Here is a 16,599-nt window from a genome sequence, read left to right on the forward strand (position 1 = left end):
GGCTTCTGTGGCCATAATGCACCTCCCAAGGTTTTTGCAGTACTTTGATCCAACCCCGAGGCTGGAATCGAACCCGTGACCACCAAAAATGCATGGTCCATTTTACTAAGCAGACCATGGTATAAGCTGCTATAAAAACAGTTACTATCAAGTTCTAAATTCCACATACCCCTAGGTTACTCGCCGGAATATGAAAAAGAAACTTTAAATACCCATTTTGAAAAAAAAAGGGGGGGGGGTTAAAATATATTTAAATATTTTGCAGCTTTCTTACGTTATAAGAAGATATCATAGGTCGAATATAATGCAATGGCTTTGCACAATTTGAAGATGTAGATAAGCGATTTCCAAGCTGTGACTTGTATCATACTTGATGCTTATATATTGGAACGCGAGAAGTTAAAAAAGAAGGTATTAAAACATCCATGCTTCGAAGCCGTATCATACACGGTGATATCAGACTAGTAAATCTGATTAACTAAAAGAAATTTTCATGGCGGCTTGTAGGATTAAAAAATATTTCATAGTGTACGTCTCATGCGATCCCTATGTTTCATTAATTTAGCAGGAATATTTACACTTGGCACAGCCGTAAAATTGTTCAGCTGCCAAGTAACTTGGCTTTAGAATAAAATGCAGGAAAATTTCTTGCACTTTGGTGACACTAAGCATGAAAAATATTTCGAACTGTTATCAGAGATCATCCAAAAATCATTACGTACGTGTAAGATTTAGTTTTAAGTTGCATTTACCAAAATAGTTACCTTTCAGATAGAAAAAAGTAGGGAAAAAATATACCCAGTGTTGTTGAGTAATTTTATGTTCCTCCTGACTAGTATTGCTGAATAATATATAGCTAAATCTTAAATATAAGAAAACCTTTTGTCGTTGCGACATCTTTAGGCTTACCCTTAAAAACTTTAATAAATTTCATTTAACTTTCTGAAGAACTGCTTCCATCCTAGCAGAAATTGATCATATGAAACGATGTTTTTAATCCTTCGGACAGTCCACATTCACTTGATCATTATCAAACTCATCGAAAAAATCTGGAATGGTTTACTGTATAAGAACAAATTGAATAATTATTAGAATAAAAATAGCTTCATAGATAAACGAAAATTACATATATTACTTCATAGATTGCATATGTGTAATTAAGTACTGTTAATAGGTTCATCAACAAACAAAATTTCCAGTTCGCAATGGAATTTGAAATGAAAACTTTCCAAGCGATAATACTACAAAGATAACATTAAGATAGCCTTATCCCCGAAGTCTAGTTTATCCTTTCGTCTCTCACTTTGTGAAAACAGCATCCAGTTATTGTTAGCAGGGTCATCATGATACAGCTATTCACTGCTTTGCCCTCATTGATAAAACCTGCTCAGCGTACCCAATACATTTCAAATGGCACCAGTTATCGGGTAACAATGACAAAAAATAATAAAATAAAATAAATACATGAATATATTATTAACATTATAAAATAAATTAATAAAATTTATTTTAATTTTAAAATATAAAATATGAAACAAACCAATGTGACGAAGCAAGTTCGTCACATTGAAAAAAAAATTCGTTTTCTCATTAGATAAAAGTGTAATGGGAATTCTTTTAATTAGAAAATAGCATATGACCATCGTACAACAACAAAAAGCGCCCCGTGCGTGCGCTACCCTAGGTATACGTCGCTAGCGACATCTCATGTCATTTAGCGGAAACAGTTCTAAAGACTGATTAAAAGCAAAATGAAATCCATAATGAAACAACTTTTGTGCCATCTTACACATGAGCACTTACCTCTCTAAGAAAGATTTTTAACTTTGCTGTTTGTGTGTAATGAAGTATAGACCTGTTATTACACACCTATGGCACTAGGTATGCAGTAGCACCTATTTATTTAAATAATTTTTTGAAATTTACTTTTCATTCCTTCCACTTTCAGGTTTTCTATGTAATGTATACTTAGTCACATGTTGTGGTTTGCAATAAAGCTTTTGAAAGTTTATGGGTTTTTTTTTTTTTTACTTTTTTGTGTATTGTATCTTATTACCACACATTTAACTGCGTAGGTCTTCATAATCCTATTAGATCCATCGTCTATTAGATATTCAGAAATATACAGTGGCGGACAAAAAAAACTGCATCACTTGTGAATTTTGCAAATAATGTGTTTTGCGCTGTATTGTGGGTTGCAGAAATGTTCGAAATGCATTTGTTAGATAGGATATATATCTCGGTGAATGAAATCCAATAAAAAGACTCCACCTGATATACCTAATTGCCATAAATATCTTCCTAAAGGATAAAATGCGTAATTAATGGAATTATGATAAATCATGCAAATGGCAATCATAACAACCAAACATACATTTTATTGCATTAACGTGTACAAACTGAAATGACAAGTTAACGTAATAGTATTATGCACTGTAAATCAACAAAATAAGTCCTCAATATTTTGTTTCCTCCTCGAAATGCAATTACAGCCTTGCAACGATCTGGCATAGATTTAATCAACTTCTGGATATACGGTTGCCCAATTTCGTGTACTACACCCTTACATTTACTCTCCTGCAGCTGAATCTTACTTGGCTTCTTCTGAGCTATTTCAGACGACATTATGAACTAGCAATTTTCAATAGGGTTCAAATCTGGCTGTTGCCGGGCCAGTCCCACACTAATGACAGCATTTCTGAGGCATGATTGAAACTTAAAGGAGAAAAACGAGAGAAAACATTGGTAAGTATGTTTTAAGCCCCGTGAAACAAGAAGACAAACTCATCATTAAATCTAAATAGCATAAAATTTACCAATTTTGTTGTGTGGCAAGGTGCTGAGTCCTGTTAAAAAAATGCAGCTTTGGTCCCTAATAAAGGGTTTCAGGCACTCCTCCAAGATAGCAGTGCATTTCTGCATTCACCGTTAAGTTAATAAACTTAATTCGCCTCATCCCTTTGCTTGTTATGCATCCCAGACCATCTGACCAGCGGGGAACTTTACAGTCGGTGTTATGCAGTCAGAATGGCATGCCTCCGATTTTCGTCTTCTCACATATCTCTTCCCATCCGAGCCATGCAGGTTGAATTTCGATTCGTCAGAAAAGATGACGGCGTCCCATTGCTCTTTTGTCCATGAAATATAGATTTTAGCCCAAGCAAGTTGCTTCTTCCTCATTTGTTGAGTCAACAAAGGCTTCTTCTTGGGCCGATAGGCATGCAAACCACATTCCGAAAGCCGTCTGTGGATAGTTCGTGCACTTGTTTCAACACCAGAGGCCATATCAAAGTCCGGTTTCAGATCAGGAGCACTAGCATGGCGATTACGAAGGCATAGCCGTTTCAAATATCGATCTTGGGAAGGCGTAGTCGCTCTCTTACTGATCCAGGTCTTCTCTTCACATCACCGGTTTCGCGCTTTAATTTCAGCACCCGGGATACTGTTGACCTGTGGCAGCCTATGTTATCAGAGATAGCACGCGTAGAAAGCCATTCATGGGACAGAGCAACGGCTACACTTGTTTTTTTTTTTCTTGGTGCAACTGAACACATGGGGCCATGCTTACACCAATGAGCGTGTATACCCTTCCAACGCCATATTTATAGAAACGGCTGATGCAATACTTTACAATTACTGTCTGATGCAATAGAAGCGTTATCTGACGCAATACCTTTGCAACAAACAAAATGACTGTAATCAAACAATCTTATACGTTTCACTACAAATATTGGCACAGTATAGCCGAAGCAGCTTTTGCACCACAAAACTACAAACACAACAAACTAAAAATGTTACTTTTTTTAAGTTGATGTAGTTTTTGTCCGCCACTGTACTTCAAAATAAATACTAGATTGGAATCTTGGAGTACATAAATATTAAAACTAAAAAACTACTTACAGTAATTGCGTTGGTCTTCATGACCTTGACCTTCGCGCATCTGCGCCACTGACTCCTGTAAATCCAGCCTTGATAGTGCCAAGGGAAAAAAAACGAACAAAAAGAAGATATATGATTTTCATATAATGTGATACTTGTAATCAATTATACTCTCTTCAGTCTAATCGTAATATAAGAAAGGTCATCATCGAGTAAAGCTTTGATTAGTCAGTAGCTAAAGAGTACAGTGGTGCTTCAGAAATTGACCAATGAGAGCGTTCGTCGTTGACGAAAATTTCTCACTCACATGTAATGTTACCAGAGAACAGAATTATGACAACAGAAAACTCGGGAAAAGCTACAATGGTTGTTTTAGATCGTGGTTTTTATTTTATTTATTTATTTTTTTTATAGGCTGTGCTTTCATCATGGCTTCATCTATTTTCGTTTGGACTGCTTTGCGGAATGGAAAACCAGAATCTCCTTTTTTCTGCTTGTTGGGAGAGGCTTCAGAGTGGTTTTCCACATGAGTATTTCATTGTCACTGGCCTATCGTCATGTACTTCAACCACTTCCCCTTTTCTCACCGCAATACATCGCAGTCCAAGGCAATCCAGACCCATTGTTCAATAATGCTATGAAACCTTCACCGGTTGGAACACAACAACAGATATCTAAGTCAACACGATCAACTAACCCTACTTCACCAACCAGTGCGTCGTAAGGTTGGTGGAATGTCGTGACTGTATGTTAGTAAATGCATAAATGTGTGCTTGTTTTGGTGGGAGAAAAATCGGAGTTTCGGTAAGGGGGGACCTTGCTGTCAACGCCTGGGTCCTCGTAGGTAGCTAGGTTGGTACACTCGCCATCTCCCTCACACTGGGTGGAAAAGACCCGAGTCTGAACCCCCTCGGTGACGTGAGGAATTTTTATGGGCCTTTTTCCAAAGGTGGCTGAGTAAGTCAGCTTCAGGCGAGGACAGCATGGTTTGTCTCCCAGAAACTCGAGCTTTTCGTCCAGCGAATAGAAAATCTACCGCAGAACATATGCAATTTAAACCCCCTTTTCTTGCGAAGAAAAGTACCACTGCAAAAGGGCCAAATATGCGATTAATAAAGTTTGTGTGTTCTGTTGTTGTGTTGTTCTGGCCACTTGGCTACCAAGAAGCATCAATCACCTGGAGAGACGAACCTGGGTACTCGTCCACACCACGGGAAGGTGGGTCAGTTCCAATAGAACTGGTACGGTCTCAATTCGAGACTCTGACCCATACCTGATGTTGACAAAAGGTGAGCCAGGGGATCCATCCGCTCCAGAAGAAAAAAAAAGAGTTCCCACGGTGTTTAAAAAAAAAAAAAAAGAAGAAGTGGAAGAGGCTTTTGGTGGCCTAATCCAGGAGGGAGAAAAATTAATTGTACAGTTATACATTGTTTACAAAATTGTTAAATTTCAGTAAATTGAATGCAGTAATTTAAGTGCAGCAATACAGTAAGTTAAATGCTACTCTACAACAGTAAAACTAAGCAAATTTAAATGTAGCTAAAAACCTTAACACTAAAGTATATACATACAGCAGCAGCACATGCCACATATTTCCAGTTCGAACGTCCACCCACAATATAAAAAATTAATAAAACAGCTGGATTTGACAAATCAGGTCAAAATTCAAGTCCTGTGCCAAAGACTATGAGAGCAATTATGAAGTAAAGGTCCCAGATGCAGATGATCCAGATGAGGTTGAAACTGTTGATAACTATAGTCCTCTTTTCTCAAAAATCTCTCTGGCAAATGTTTGGAAAGCCCAAAATATCACAGCGTTCTAGATAAGCATGGTTTCCTAGCTGGTCTGAAGAACACATCGATTCCTAAGAATTCTTCTCTGATCCTCGTAGTCAATACATGATCCTAGCCCTCAATCTCATTGTACAGGCATAAATCGGTAGCAGCCGTTGAACTTAAAGTCCCTGACTTAATGATCCGTGTCCTGTGGTCAAATAAGAAGTATATATATATATATAAAGTCAGTCACCTCCGAGAAAAAGCATCTTGTCACCGATCCTAAAGAAGTCGTGTCCCAGCGGCTCTGCCATTCATTCATTAATTCATTCCAAATTCTATTTTTTTTTCACGCTTGATGTCTTGCTGACAATCTATTGTGATTCCCATAAACTCTGTTGGAATTTGTTTCTTTAGCCTGTAAGATAATCGTTTTAAGCTTAAATGTAGCTCTAAGGGCAGAACAGCAGCTAAGACCTGTAATGCAGAGGTCGAAACTGTACGACATGCTCTAACAATGATAATAAAATTGTTCTCTGTATAGATTATAGCTTGTTTCTAATTCTAACATTTGAAGCCCGGTGAAACCAGGCCTCGTCAGCGTAAGTGTCTGTATGGATAAAGACAGCATTATAATAAATTTTTAATGTTCTTCTCGAGAACCTACTCAGTTGGTCAAATTCTTATTAATGCTCTAGTAAAGTTCTTGATTTAAACTGTTATTGGTAATATGTGTAAGAAAATTTAGCTTTCGATCTATTGTTACTCCAAGAGTTTTAGTTTCTGTGACAAAAAAGCAGACGAATTCTTGATTTTGACCAGTGGATGACGCGAGATACTTAATTGTGATCCAAATACCATCAACTTAGACTTGTGAGGGCTGATCTTTAGTTTGTTATTTTATTTTTCCAATTCCCAGGTTTATGGCTCCTGGTAGCCGTAGAAATACTAGATAACAGATGCTGTATGAAAAGGTTATCTGACCGAAGTCATACACTGATGAACAGCGAAGCAACTATGAGTTTCTTGAAGTGCCCTTAAAGAAATTATTTTAATATCTGATGCTGTAAGCCCTAAAGATCGAAGTAGCGTGGCAGAAGTCTGACACCACACTCCCCTAAAATTAACAGTTATGGTTGAAACTATTGGCATTACCCCATATTGCTGGTTAACTTGATTTTTCAGATCTAAATTTAAATTGTAATAATCCTTGTTTAACCTAGGACAAACATCCATGCTGCTACTACTCGAACCCACTATCTACATCTAAAATGAACGCTGATCCGTTCCTTGCACATACCAAGTCAGGCTTCCATAACCCTTCAGATGTAACATACCGGGGCTCCTTTGAGACATGCCATCCATTATGACTCAATCGGTCTGCAATAATGTCCATCACTGCATCATGTCGACGAATTCTCATTCCATGAGTACGATGGTAGCATTGTGCGATACTTAATTAATGCTCTAATAAAGTTCTTGATTTTAACTGTTAAGTTGGCAATATGTGTAAGAAAATTTAGCTTTCTACCTATTGTTACTCCAAGAATTTTAGTTGTGTGACAAAAAAGCAGACGAATTATTAATTTTTACCAGCGGAGAACGAGAGATATTTAATTGTGATCCAAATCCATCATCCTTGTACTTGTGAGGACTGATCTTTAGCTTGTTAAGAAGAGTTCATTCATGTAGGCTCCGCCTTCCATTTTCTACAGTGCTTCCAGTACCTTCAATACTGTTGTCATCAGCTTCAACATCGTCATCTTACCTCAGTGAGTGGTGTCTTATGAAGCTCAAACCTTGTCACCTTGAATAGCTCTTAGAAAATCATCCTGTTGAAGATCCACCCCACATTGATCCAGTTTTTTTTATTTTTTTTATTATTTTTAGTTTTATTTCCCTTCAGGCCTGGGCAACCTGAGGATTGCTGACACCCGCTGGCATTGCACTGCATGCAGTGGGTGCGGAATCCCCCCCTTCCCTTTTAAAACCAGTACCCCAGTCTGGGTAACTGTGGAGATAATTTTATATATCTATCTTTTTCCATTTATTCTGATCTTTATTTATTGATTTTTTTATACTTCTATTTATGAATTTTTATTATCTTACAAAGGGTACTAGGAAAGTTTTGCAATACAGCTTTGTTTAATTAATTTTTTCAAAGTAATTTCCTCTACATTCAATACACCTCTCCATCCTCCGAAACCAATCTTTAAACCAGTTCTGCCAAGTTTCACTAGGGAGTAAAGCACACTCGTTGTCCCAAGCCCGTAGAAGGTCCTCATCACTGGAAAACCGCCTCCCTTTTAGCTTCATTTTCACATGCGGGAACAGTGCAAAGTCGCAGGGAGCAAGGTCTGAACTGTAGGGAGGGTGCTCGAGAAGTTTCAGTCCTGTCGTGGTCAAATATTCGGTGCAGGCTTTGGCGCGGTGAGCTGGAGCATTATCGTGATGGAGGTACCAGGTGTCCATTCTTGACTTTGGCCGCAGGTTCTTCATAGATCCAATGACTTTAGGCAGGCATTGTTCAGTATACCACTTAGCTGTGACTGTCTTCTGCGTGTCCAAAACGACACGTTCCACAATTCCACTCGATTTGAAAAATACAGCTATCATTTTCTTCTTTACAGATCGGGATTTTCTGACAATTACGGGTGTGTCGTCATCGTCAAAGACCCAAACTTTGTTTTGAGCCTTGGTCGGCAGATCGTAATAGTACAGCCAAGTCTCGTCACCTGTCACGATGTTGTTCACATACCGAGATTGTCCCTTATCAAACTTTTTTAACATCTCCCGGCACCAAGTCACACGTCGTGTCATCTGCTCTTCAGTCAGTTGATGCGACACCCAGAGAGAACAAAGTTTCTTCACGTGCAAATGATCTTGCAGAATCGAACGAATTGCTGGTGCATTTAGGCCCAAAGTATCCTCTATCTGTTGGTAGGTCACTCGCCTGTTTTCGTCAAGCATTTTCCTCACAGCAGTAACGTTTTCCTCCGTAACTGACGTTCGTGGCCTTCCCGGCCTCTCAGAATCCTCCAGAGTGAAATTTCCCCTTTGGAATTCTCTATACCACCTGAATATCGTTGTACGATGTGGACAATCATCATCTAGTGCAAGAGTCATTTCTTCTAAGCACTGGTCTATGGTTAAACCACGCACGAAATTATACCGCAAAACTGTCCTTATCTCATTTCGTGACCACGATGCCATCGCAAGCACTTTACACTCTCACTACTAATGAATAACTGAGCCCATCGACTTGGCGCGGCGGCTACTATGCACGTATGAACATGTCTCAACATGCAGCAACAAGCAGCTTCCTGTGATTCATTGTTGCGTCATATTGCAAAACTTTCCTAGTACCCTTTTTATTTATTTTATCTTAGTTTAATTTTTCTCTATACTAGTACCTTTGGTATGGGTAGCATGGGTACAGGATTATGCTAGCACCCACTGGTATTGGACTATCTCCGATGTGAGGGGAACTTCGCACTCTCCAGGGCAGAGAAATATGGTAATTGACTAATTCCACTTGGCAAGGGACACATCCAGTTGCAGCCCACCATCTCGTGTTGTAGACGGATATGCTTTCCATGTGGACGATCGCATTCCCTGTGGCAAAGAGGCCTGAAACAACAAAACAACATATACTCTATGCAATATGTACTACACCCTGGAGAGAGTGTGCAAGGCTCATGGGGTAGAATTTTGTTTACCGTGGTCTGTGCTTGCTAACAGGAGAGACTGCTTCTACAGGGATGGGGTACACTTAAATAGAAACGGTGCTAGAATTTTTGCTGATGCCAATGAAGCAGGGTTAGGTGGATCGGAAAACTGCTAGCTTTCGGGAGGATCACAGATTAAAAGATTAATAGTAGCCGCAAGTAGAGGCGAAAGCGATTCTTGCCCTGCTTCTATTGTAATTAGCAGCAGCCTAGAGAGCACGTTGCTGGGGATTTCAAGAGCTGCTGGGAGCCACCATGGAACAATTAAATACATGGGCTGTGTTAGGGTAATCAAGAGTAAGAACAGGTGCATGTATACTTGCATGTACACCAATGCTAGGAATATAGTTAATAAATTTGATGAATGTGAAGTGCTGATCAAGACATCAAACGCAGATATTGTTGGGGCATCAGAGACATGGTATCACACAGATATAAGCATTGCAGAATTGGAATTTGGGGAGTACAAAGTGTACAGAAAGGATAGACAGGGTAGAATGGTAGGAGGGGTTATGCTGTTAGTTAAAAAACACATAAAATCAATGAAAGTGCATCCAGTTGATATGGGTGGACATGAAATGTTGAGTCAGTTTGGTGTGACATAAACACTAGGAAAGTGAAAATGAGAGTAGGAGTATGTTATAGGCCTAATGTCTCTGATGAGTACAACGAACAATTGTGTTGAGAAATAGAGTTGGCCAGTAAATCGGAATGTATTGTAATGGGGATTTTAACTTTCCAGATATTGACTGGAACTTGTAGATTGGTCACTCGCACGCTAGCAAGCATTTTGTGGATTTATTGGAGGATTGTTTTCTAAAGCAACATGTTCGAGAAGCAATCAGAGGGGGTAATACTCTTGATCTGATTTTTAGCAGTGATGAATCATGCATTAGGAATTTGCAGTGAAAGGAACTACTGAGAAACAGTGATCACAGTATACTAATGTGGGATTTACTTAAAGATGTAACTATCATCAAGGGTAGAAAAATGTGTGGGATACATTTAAATTATCAGGTGACACAGAAGCCTATGGCAGATATAAGCTAGTCTGTAATTCAGTCACAAAGGAGGCTAGGCAAGTGAAGGCTGTTTATGAGATTTCCTTAGCAAAGGATGCAAAGAAAAACAACAAATACTTCTTTACTAATGTAAATTCTCGAAAGAAGTTGATGAATCAGATTGGTCCACTTAACATAAATGGTTCGACTATTGATGATCCTGCTCAGATAGCTGACAAACTGAAAGAGTATTTTGCACCTACATTCACACATGAGGAATTATGTAAGAAAGGGGAGGACAAAAGTTTACTGAACTCTAACACGGAGCTAAATGATTTTGTAACTAATAACGCAGAGTAAAGTGACGGAGAAATTGTTGAAGTTAAACATAAAAAAGGCACTTGGGGCAATGGAATCTATCCAGTTATATGGAAGAAGGCAGCGAGGGAACTAAGCAAACCCTCAGCCCTAATTATAGGAACATCCTTAGATTCAGGGGAGGTACCCGTGAACTGGAGATGTGCAAATGTATCCCCAATTCACGAAGAAGGTTCAAAGGCTGATGCAAATAATTATAAACCTGTTAGTTTAACTTGTGTTCCGGGAAATATAATTGAGTCACTGCTTAACGAAGTGATGCAGGATCACTTAGACAAGACTGCAGTAATAGTTTAGACACAGCATGGGTTTGTTAAGGGTAAGTCTTGTCTGACCAGTTTGACTGGATACAACGATGTGGTCACAAAGGAACTAGATGCAAAAAATAATTTTGATATCATACACTACTTGGATTTCAGGAAAGCTTTTGATACCGTTGCACATGGAAGACTGCTGTACAAATTGAACCGGTAAGGAATTAAGGACAAGTTGCTGCAATGGAAAAAGGGATGGTTCAGTGGGAGACGGCGGAAAGTGATAATAAAAGTACCCTGCTCTACGTTGACTAATGTTATTAGTGGAGTCCCCCCCCCAGGGTTCGGTGCTGGGCCCATTGTTGTTTTGTGTATTTATTAATGATATCGATGAAGGTATATCAGGTGCTTATGTCACATCATACTGTCTAAGCAATGCACTGGCCACTCATATCCACTGGATTTAATGCCTTTAATTCGTTCCGTCTATAGTTGTGTGGATTTTGTCGTCGGTTTGCATGTTTTTCTGACCGAAAAATTCCGGGAGAAAAACCTTGTTATCCTCCCTTGAGACCGAATAACTCGACCACAGAGTGAAAAACGCTCAGAAAAGTTCGTTGTGTCAATGGCGGATTCGACCCCATCCTTTTACACCCGTTGCGTGTAAGTCAGTGATTACAACCACTGTGCTTCCGCGACGATACTAGAAATATATCTCTATTTCTATCAGTGATGGAATTGAACACCAACGTTTAATTCATTTTTTTTCTGTTTGGTAACTTTGAGTCAAGGAAATAAAGCAAAGAGACTTGAGTATACTGTTTATATAAATTGAGTGTTTTTAAGGAGAGGGCTGATCTGGAGAGGAGAATAATTACAATAATCCACACAACCCACAGACTATTTCAAAAGCATCTTTCACGTTATGCATGTGTGGTCCCCCAGCTCAGCTTTGTCGGCACGATACATTGCTGTCTATCTGTCTTTCTTTTGGGGCAATCTGTGTTCTGGACCCGATGACGGCCATAGGACTTTATAGAGTTTTTGTTCAATCGACACTGTAGTCAGCGAATCTTAGGAGGAATAAATATGGTTTCCAACCGTGTCTATTACAGTCCTTTCAATCAACAAAATATACAAATCTGCGCGCGAACACACATTTCTAATAAAAATACATACACGGATATGAGCGAAAAGCTCCAGTGTGGTGAAAACGATACATTGAATTATTTTGTACCTGTGCAATCCCTGGTAGGACAGTGGTTATATAACTGCCTTCCCACACTGTGTAGAAATGGTCTAGGTTTGAATCCCGTCAATGGTGTGAGGAACTTTAATGGGCTTTTCTCACACTATGAACTTGTTTCTCGGTCTCGTGTAGAGTAGGTCAGGCTTTTTTGTCCAGTAGTGAGATAAATTGACAAGATTTAACTGTTACACGCAATTTATAGACATAATAAACGGTGCGTGTTTGAGATACTTGTTCGCATAACTTGAAAAAGAAAATAATTGTTTGTTTTTCTTTATTTATGAACAGAACAATTTCACGTGGTGTTACTCTCACTACGATTGGATTTCCGTTGTTTTTCCTGAAAACACGAAGGTGTTTTCCTGAAAGTTGGTTTTTGTTCTTGAATTCCCGACTAGCTAGAGAAAAACTTTTACAAGGTTTTTTTTATAATAAAATAGCTTATAAAAAACGGGAGCCGTAAACTTGTTATGCTGTTGTTATAGTAGGATTTTAGGAGCATCAGCGACTAAGGCCATATTGCTCCTTGTATAGTGTCCGTAATGTGCGTGTGTTCTGAGATCGATTTCTGTTTACTGGACGAAAAACAGAGTTTCCGTGAGAAAACCCTGTTTTTCGTTGGCCTGAGACCAACTAACTCAGCCACGTTGTAAAAAAGGCCCATAAAAGTTCTTCATGTCATCTGGACTGCAGTTATAGGTCTGACACGGCATGGGTTTGTTCAGGGGAAGTCTTGTCTGGCAAATTTGATTAGATATTATGATGTAGTCACAAAGGAACTGGATACAAAAAATAACTTTGATATCATATACTTGGATTTTAGGAAAGCTTTGATACTGAGGAACAGGGAAGACCACTGTACAAATTAGAGCAGTTTGGCATTAAAGTCAAGTTGCTACAATGGATAAAAGGATGGTTGAGTGGGCGAAGACAGAGAGTGACTATCAATGGACACTGCTCTTCGCGGACTAATGTTATTAATGGAGTCCGCCAGAATTTGGTGTTGTACCCATTGTTGTTTTCAGTATTTATCAATGATATTGATGAAGGTATATCAGACATAATGGTTAAGTTTGCATACGAACGAATGTTGGCAAGTTTGTTAATGACAGTAATGATACTGTAGTACGCTACTGCAACAGGATCTGAAAAGTTGAGCAGGTAGGATGACAGGTATGTAAAGTATTGCATATGTGTAGCAGTAACCCAGGAATAATGTATCAATTGAGTGGTACTATACTCAGGGTAGTGAAGAATGAAAAGGATCTGGGGTAATTGAGCAATTTTATTAATTAATAAAACCTAAAATTTCTTACATATGTTCGTATATGTATTATGTCTGTTAATTATGTGTGTTCTCTGGTCGATTTGTCTGTTTTGCTGAACAAATATACCCCAATTTCCGAAGAAAAATCTTTCTGTCCACAGCTGAGACCGACTAACTTGGCCACAGAGTGCAAAAAGCCCATTACTGTTCCTCGCTTCATCGACAGGACTCGAACCAGGGCCTTTTCCACTCGCCGCTGTGGGGAGGACGGTGACAATACTACTGTGCTACCCACGCTGACGGAGGTAACTGAGTAGTCGGATATGAAATAGTGTGGACAGGCTGCAGGAGTAGCTCATGGAGGTTTTTTTTTATTTGATTTGGTAGTTATTGGCGCATCGGCTTCTGTGGCCATATTGCACCTCCCAAGGTTTTTTGCAGTACTTTGATCCAAGCCCGAGGCGGGAATCGAACCCGCGACCTTTGGGTTGCCGGGCAGGTACTTTACCCACTCGGCTAGCCCGGTCGGCTCGCTCATGGAGGCGCACCATAGCCAGTGTAGCTTACGCTCCATTAAACGCCCATAATACACACAGATACACAGTAGCTCATGGTGTCTTCTCAGTGATATACAGGAATTTTGCTAGCAGGGATAATGGGGTGATTGTCTCATTGTATAAGGCAATGGTCAGCTACTTATTTAAGTTGTTGATATCCACTACAAGTAAACATCTGGAGTGAATGAATGGGTGAAATGGGAGGTGGTTTTTTTTTTTTTTTTTTGATGATGCTATATAAGCTTGCTTTCTTGCATCATATGCTATTCTAATGCTAATATATAATGTTTAGAATTAAAGCTATTGACTGTATTTCATGTATAATAAATGGTACTCTTTAGTCGAGTAATAATATTTTTATGATCATGGTTTAGAATTAATGCATATAATTTTGAAAACATTTTCTATCCATGTATGCACGCATTGGACGCTAAACAAGCATGATGTCATTTTCCGAAATGTCAAACAAATATTGAGAAGCCAGTGGTGGCATTAAGATCGCTTGTGAAGATGGCTGTGTTGTTGACAATATGTTACCAATTTGAGGTCGAATAATATGTAACTTTTGTGTATATCGTAAACTAAACTTATGGCAGAACAGATGATTGGACTCCCGATGCCGGACGAAGCCACAAAAATTTGAATAAAAGAATGAGTAAGTTTTTTACTTTCATGGGGCATTTCTTAAAACTAAAGAAATGAAAAGTGTATACTGTATATATATATATATATATATTCTGGTAGTGTATACTAAGCATGTTATTCAGGGATTCAGCAAGTTTGTATTCCTTTGAGAATCTGAAATGCTTCGTGTGTTGTGCATGATGATGAGAACGTACTCTTTTAGTGGTGTTTACTTCGACAATATATCTAACAGGTTAATCATAATTTAATTTCACCGTTGGTATTCATTTCACTTCACGAATCGATGTAATTGTTTGGACACTGTTCGCCAAAACTTTTTTTTTTTTTTTGTATATTTTTATTCTGCTAGCAAGAGAGTATAGGAGCTTCAAGTTAAAATATAGAGAATAAAATAAATAAATGAAAAAAATAGTTTGAAGAGTAAATGCGCAAGAAGTACGAGACAGTATGAGTAGTATAAAGACATCGTTTGATTTTATCTCATATTGTGGCTACCTTCACAACGGGATACCAGATATTACACTACTTCGAATAAATAACGCTTCTCTAGTAGAGACCACTGTTATTTATTCTCAGTGAGCACCACCACCCAGATGGCACCGATTCGGAGCTTGTTGACTCACTCATCGGTGGGCAGGCACCCTGCCCACCGATGAGTTCAAACATGCCACTGCGGTTGTGAAGTAAAATTTTACCTTAAACTAGTTGAAGTAGTGCAATACCTGGTATCTTGTTGTGAAAGTAGCCACAATACGAGATAAAATCAAACAGTGGCTTTATACTACTCAGGTAGTTAAATTTATGGGTAAACTATGGTGTATTTACACTGATGTTATGTAATGAAAAAAGAGTGTACCATATATACCTATCTCCGTTGTCGATGCGCCAATAAACACCAAAACAACAACAACAACCATATATACCATTTTCAAAAAAGGTAATAACGTTAATCCGTGAAGTATGAATTTAATTTAGGTGTTATAATTTCAAAATATTTTGTTTGCTTAGTGGTTTGTGTGAAATTAATATGTAGGCAAGTTATTAGTGAGTGCTCATAAATGCTTCGAGAGATATTCATAATATTAAAATACATACATACAAAAGAACAGGGTGCCGTCTGTTCTCTTTTGCCCACAGCTAATTATATTCCTTGTTCACTTTCTCATAGGTTTTCTGGGGTTTTCAGCCTGCATAGCATGCAGATTACCTGGAAAGCATATTTGGATAGACATAATACACAATAAACGACAAAAACTGGTGCACCAAGCTACATAGTTGATGTGCTAAAAATTTCGAAAGACAATACAGGCAAGAGAGAGAGTGTTAATAAATCTCCAGGTTTTTTTTTTTTTTTTTCAATTGTTAAAAAAGAAGTTTCTTGCTTTAAATGAATTGGTTTATTTTGAAAATTTTAATTAGGCATAACCTTTATTGTCTAGTTAAATTTTACCTTAAACTAGTTGTACCCGGCGTAACGTATGCCATCTTTCTGATTATGGCATAAGTAGTTTAATCTAGATCCTTCAATCTTCACCATTCTTGTTTAGCAGTGATATAATTTGACAGCAGTCACCTGTGGGATATATGCATATGTCTCTATTTGCAGGTGGTTCCTCGTCTTCTCCAATGAATGTTGCAGCAACCTCCATTCTGGATATAAGTTTATTATATCATCCCTAATCTAAGTCCGGGTCTTCTATAAATACCATGGGCACATCCATTGTTTGATTGGCCTGGGTTACTCGACGCATTTGTTTATATGATTCAGCAAATGGGTTAACTTGTTGCAGCATCTTGTCCAATTGTTGCATTACTTTGGCCATACACCCTTGGTTTGATTGTTTTTCAAGCTGTTTTGTTGTTGC

The 16,599-nt window shown here is 38.5% G+C and overlaps 1 protein-coding gene across 1 annotated transcript in view; it reads left to right on the forward strand.

The window, feature by feature from the left end:
* Window positions 1–14,561: 14,561 nt before the first annotated feature.
* Window positions 14,562–16,599, forward strand: part of LOC150089449 (transmembrane protein 184B-like) — a 139,352-nt gene continuing 137,314 nt past the window's right edge. Inside the window, exon 1 of the mRNA XM_090389495.1 lies at window positions 14,562–14,744. Within this exon, the coding sequence (XP_090245621.1) occupies window positions 14,741–14,744 (4 nt within the window). The 5' untranslated portion in view covers window positions 14,562–14,740. The remainder of the gene's footprint in view (window positions 14,745–16,599) is intronic.

This window comes from Mastigoproctus giganteus, chromosome 2, assembly GCF_048544385.1.
Source record: "Mastigoproctus giganteus isolate SK-2022 chromosome 2, ASM4854438v1, whole genome shotgun sequence".
NCBI classification, from domain to species: Eukaryota; Metazoa; Arthropoda; class Arachnida; order Uropygi; family Thelyphonidae; genus Mastigoproctus; species Mastigoproctus giganteus.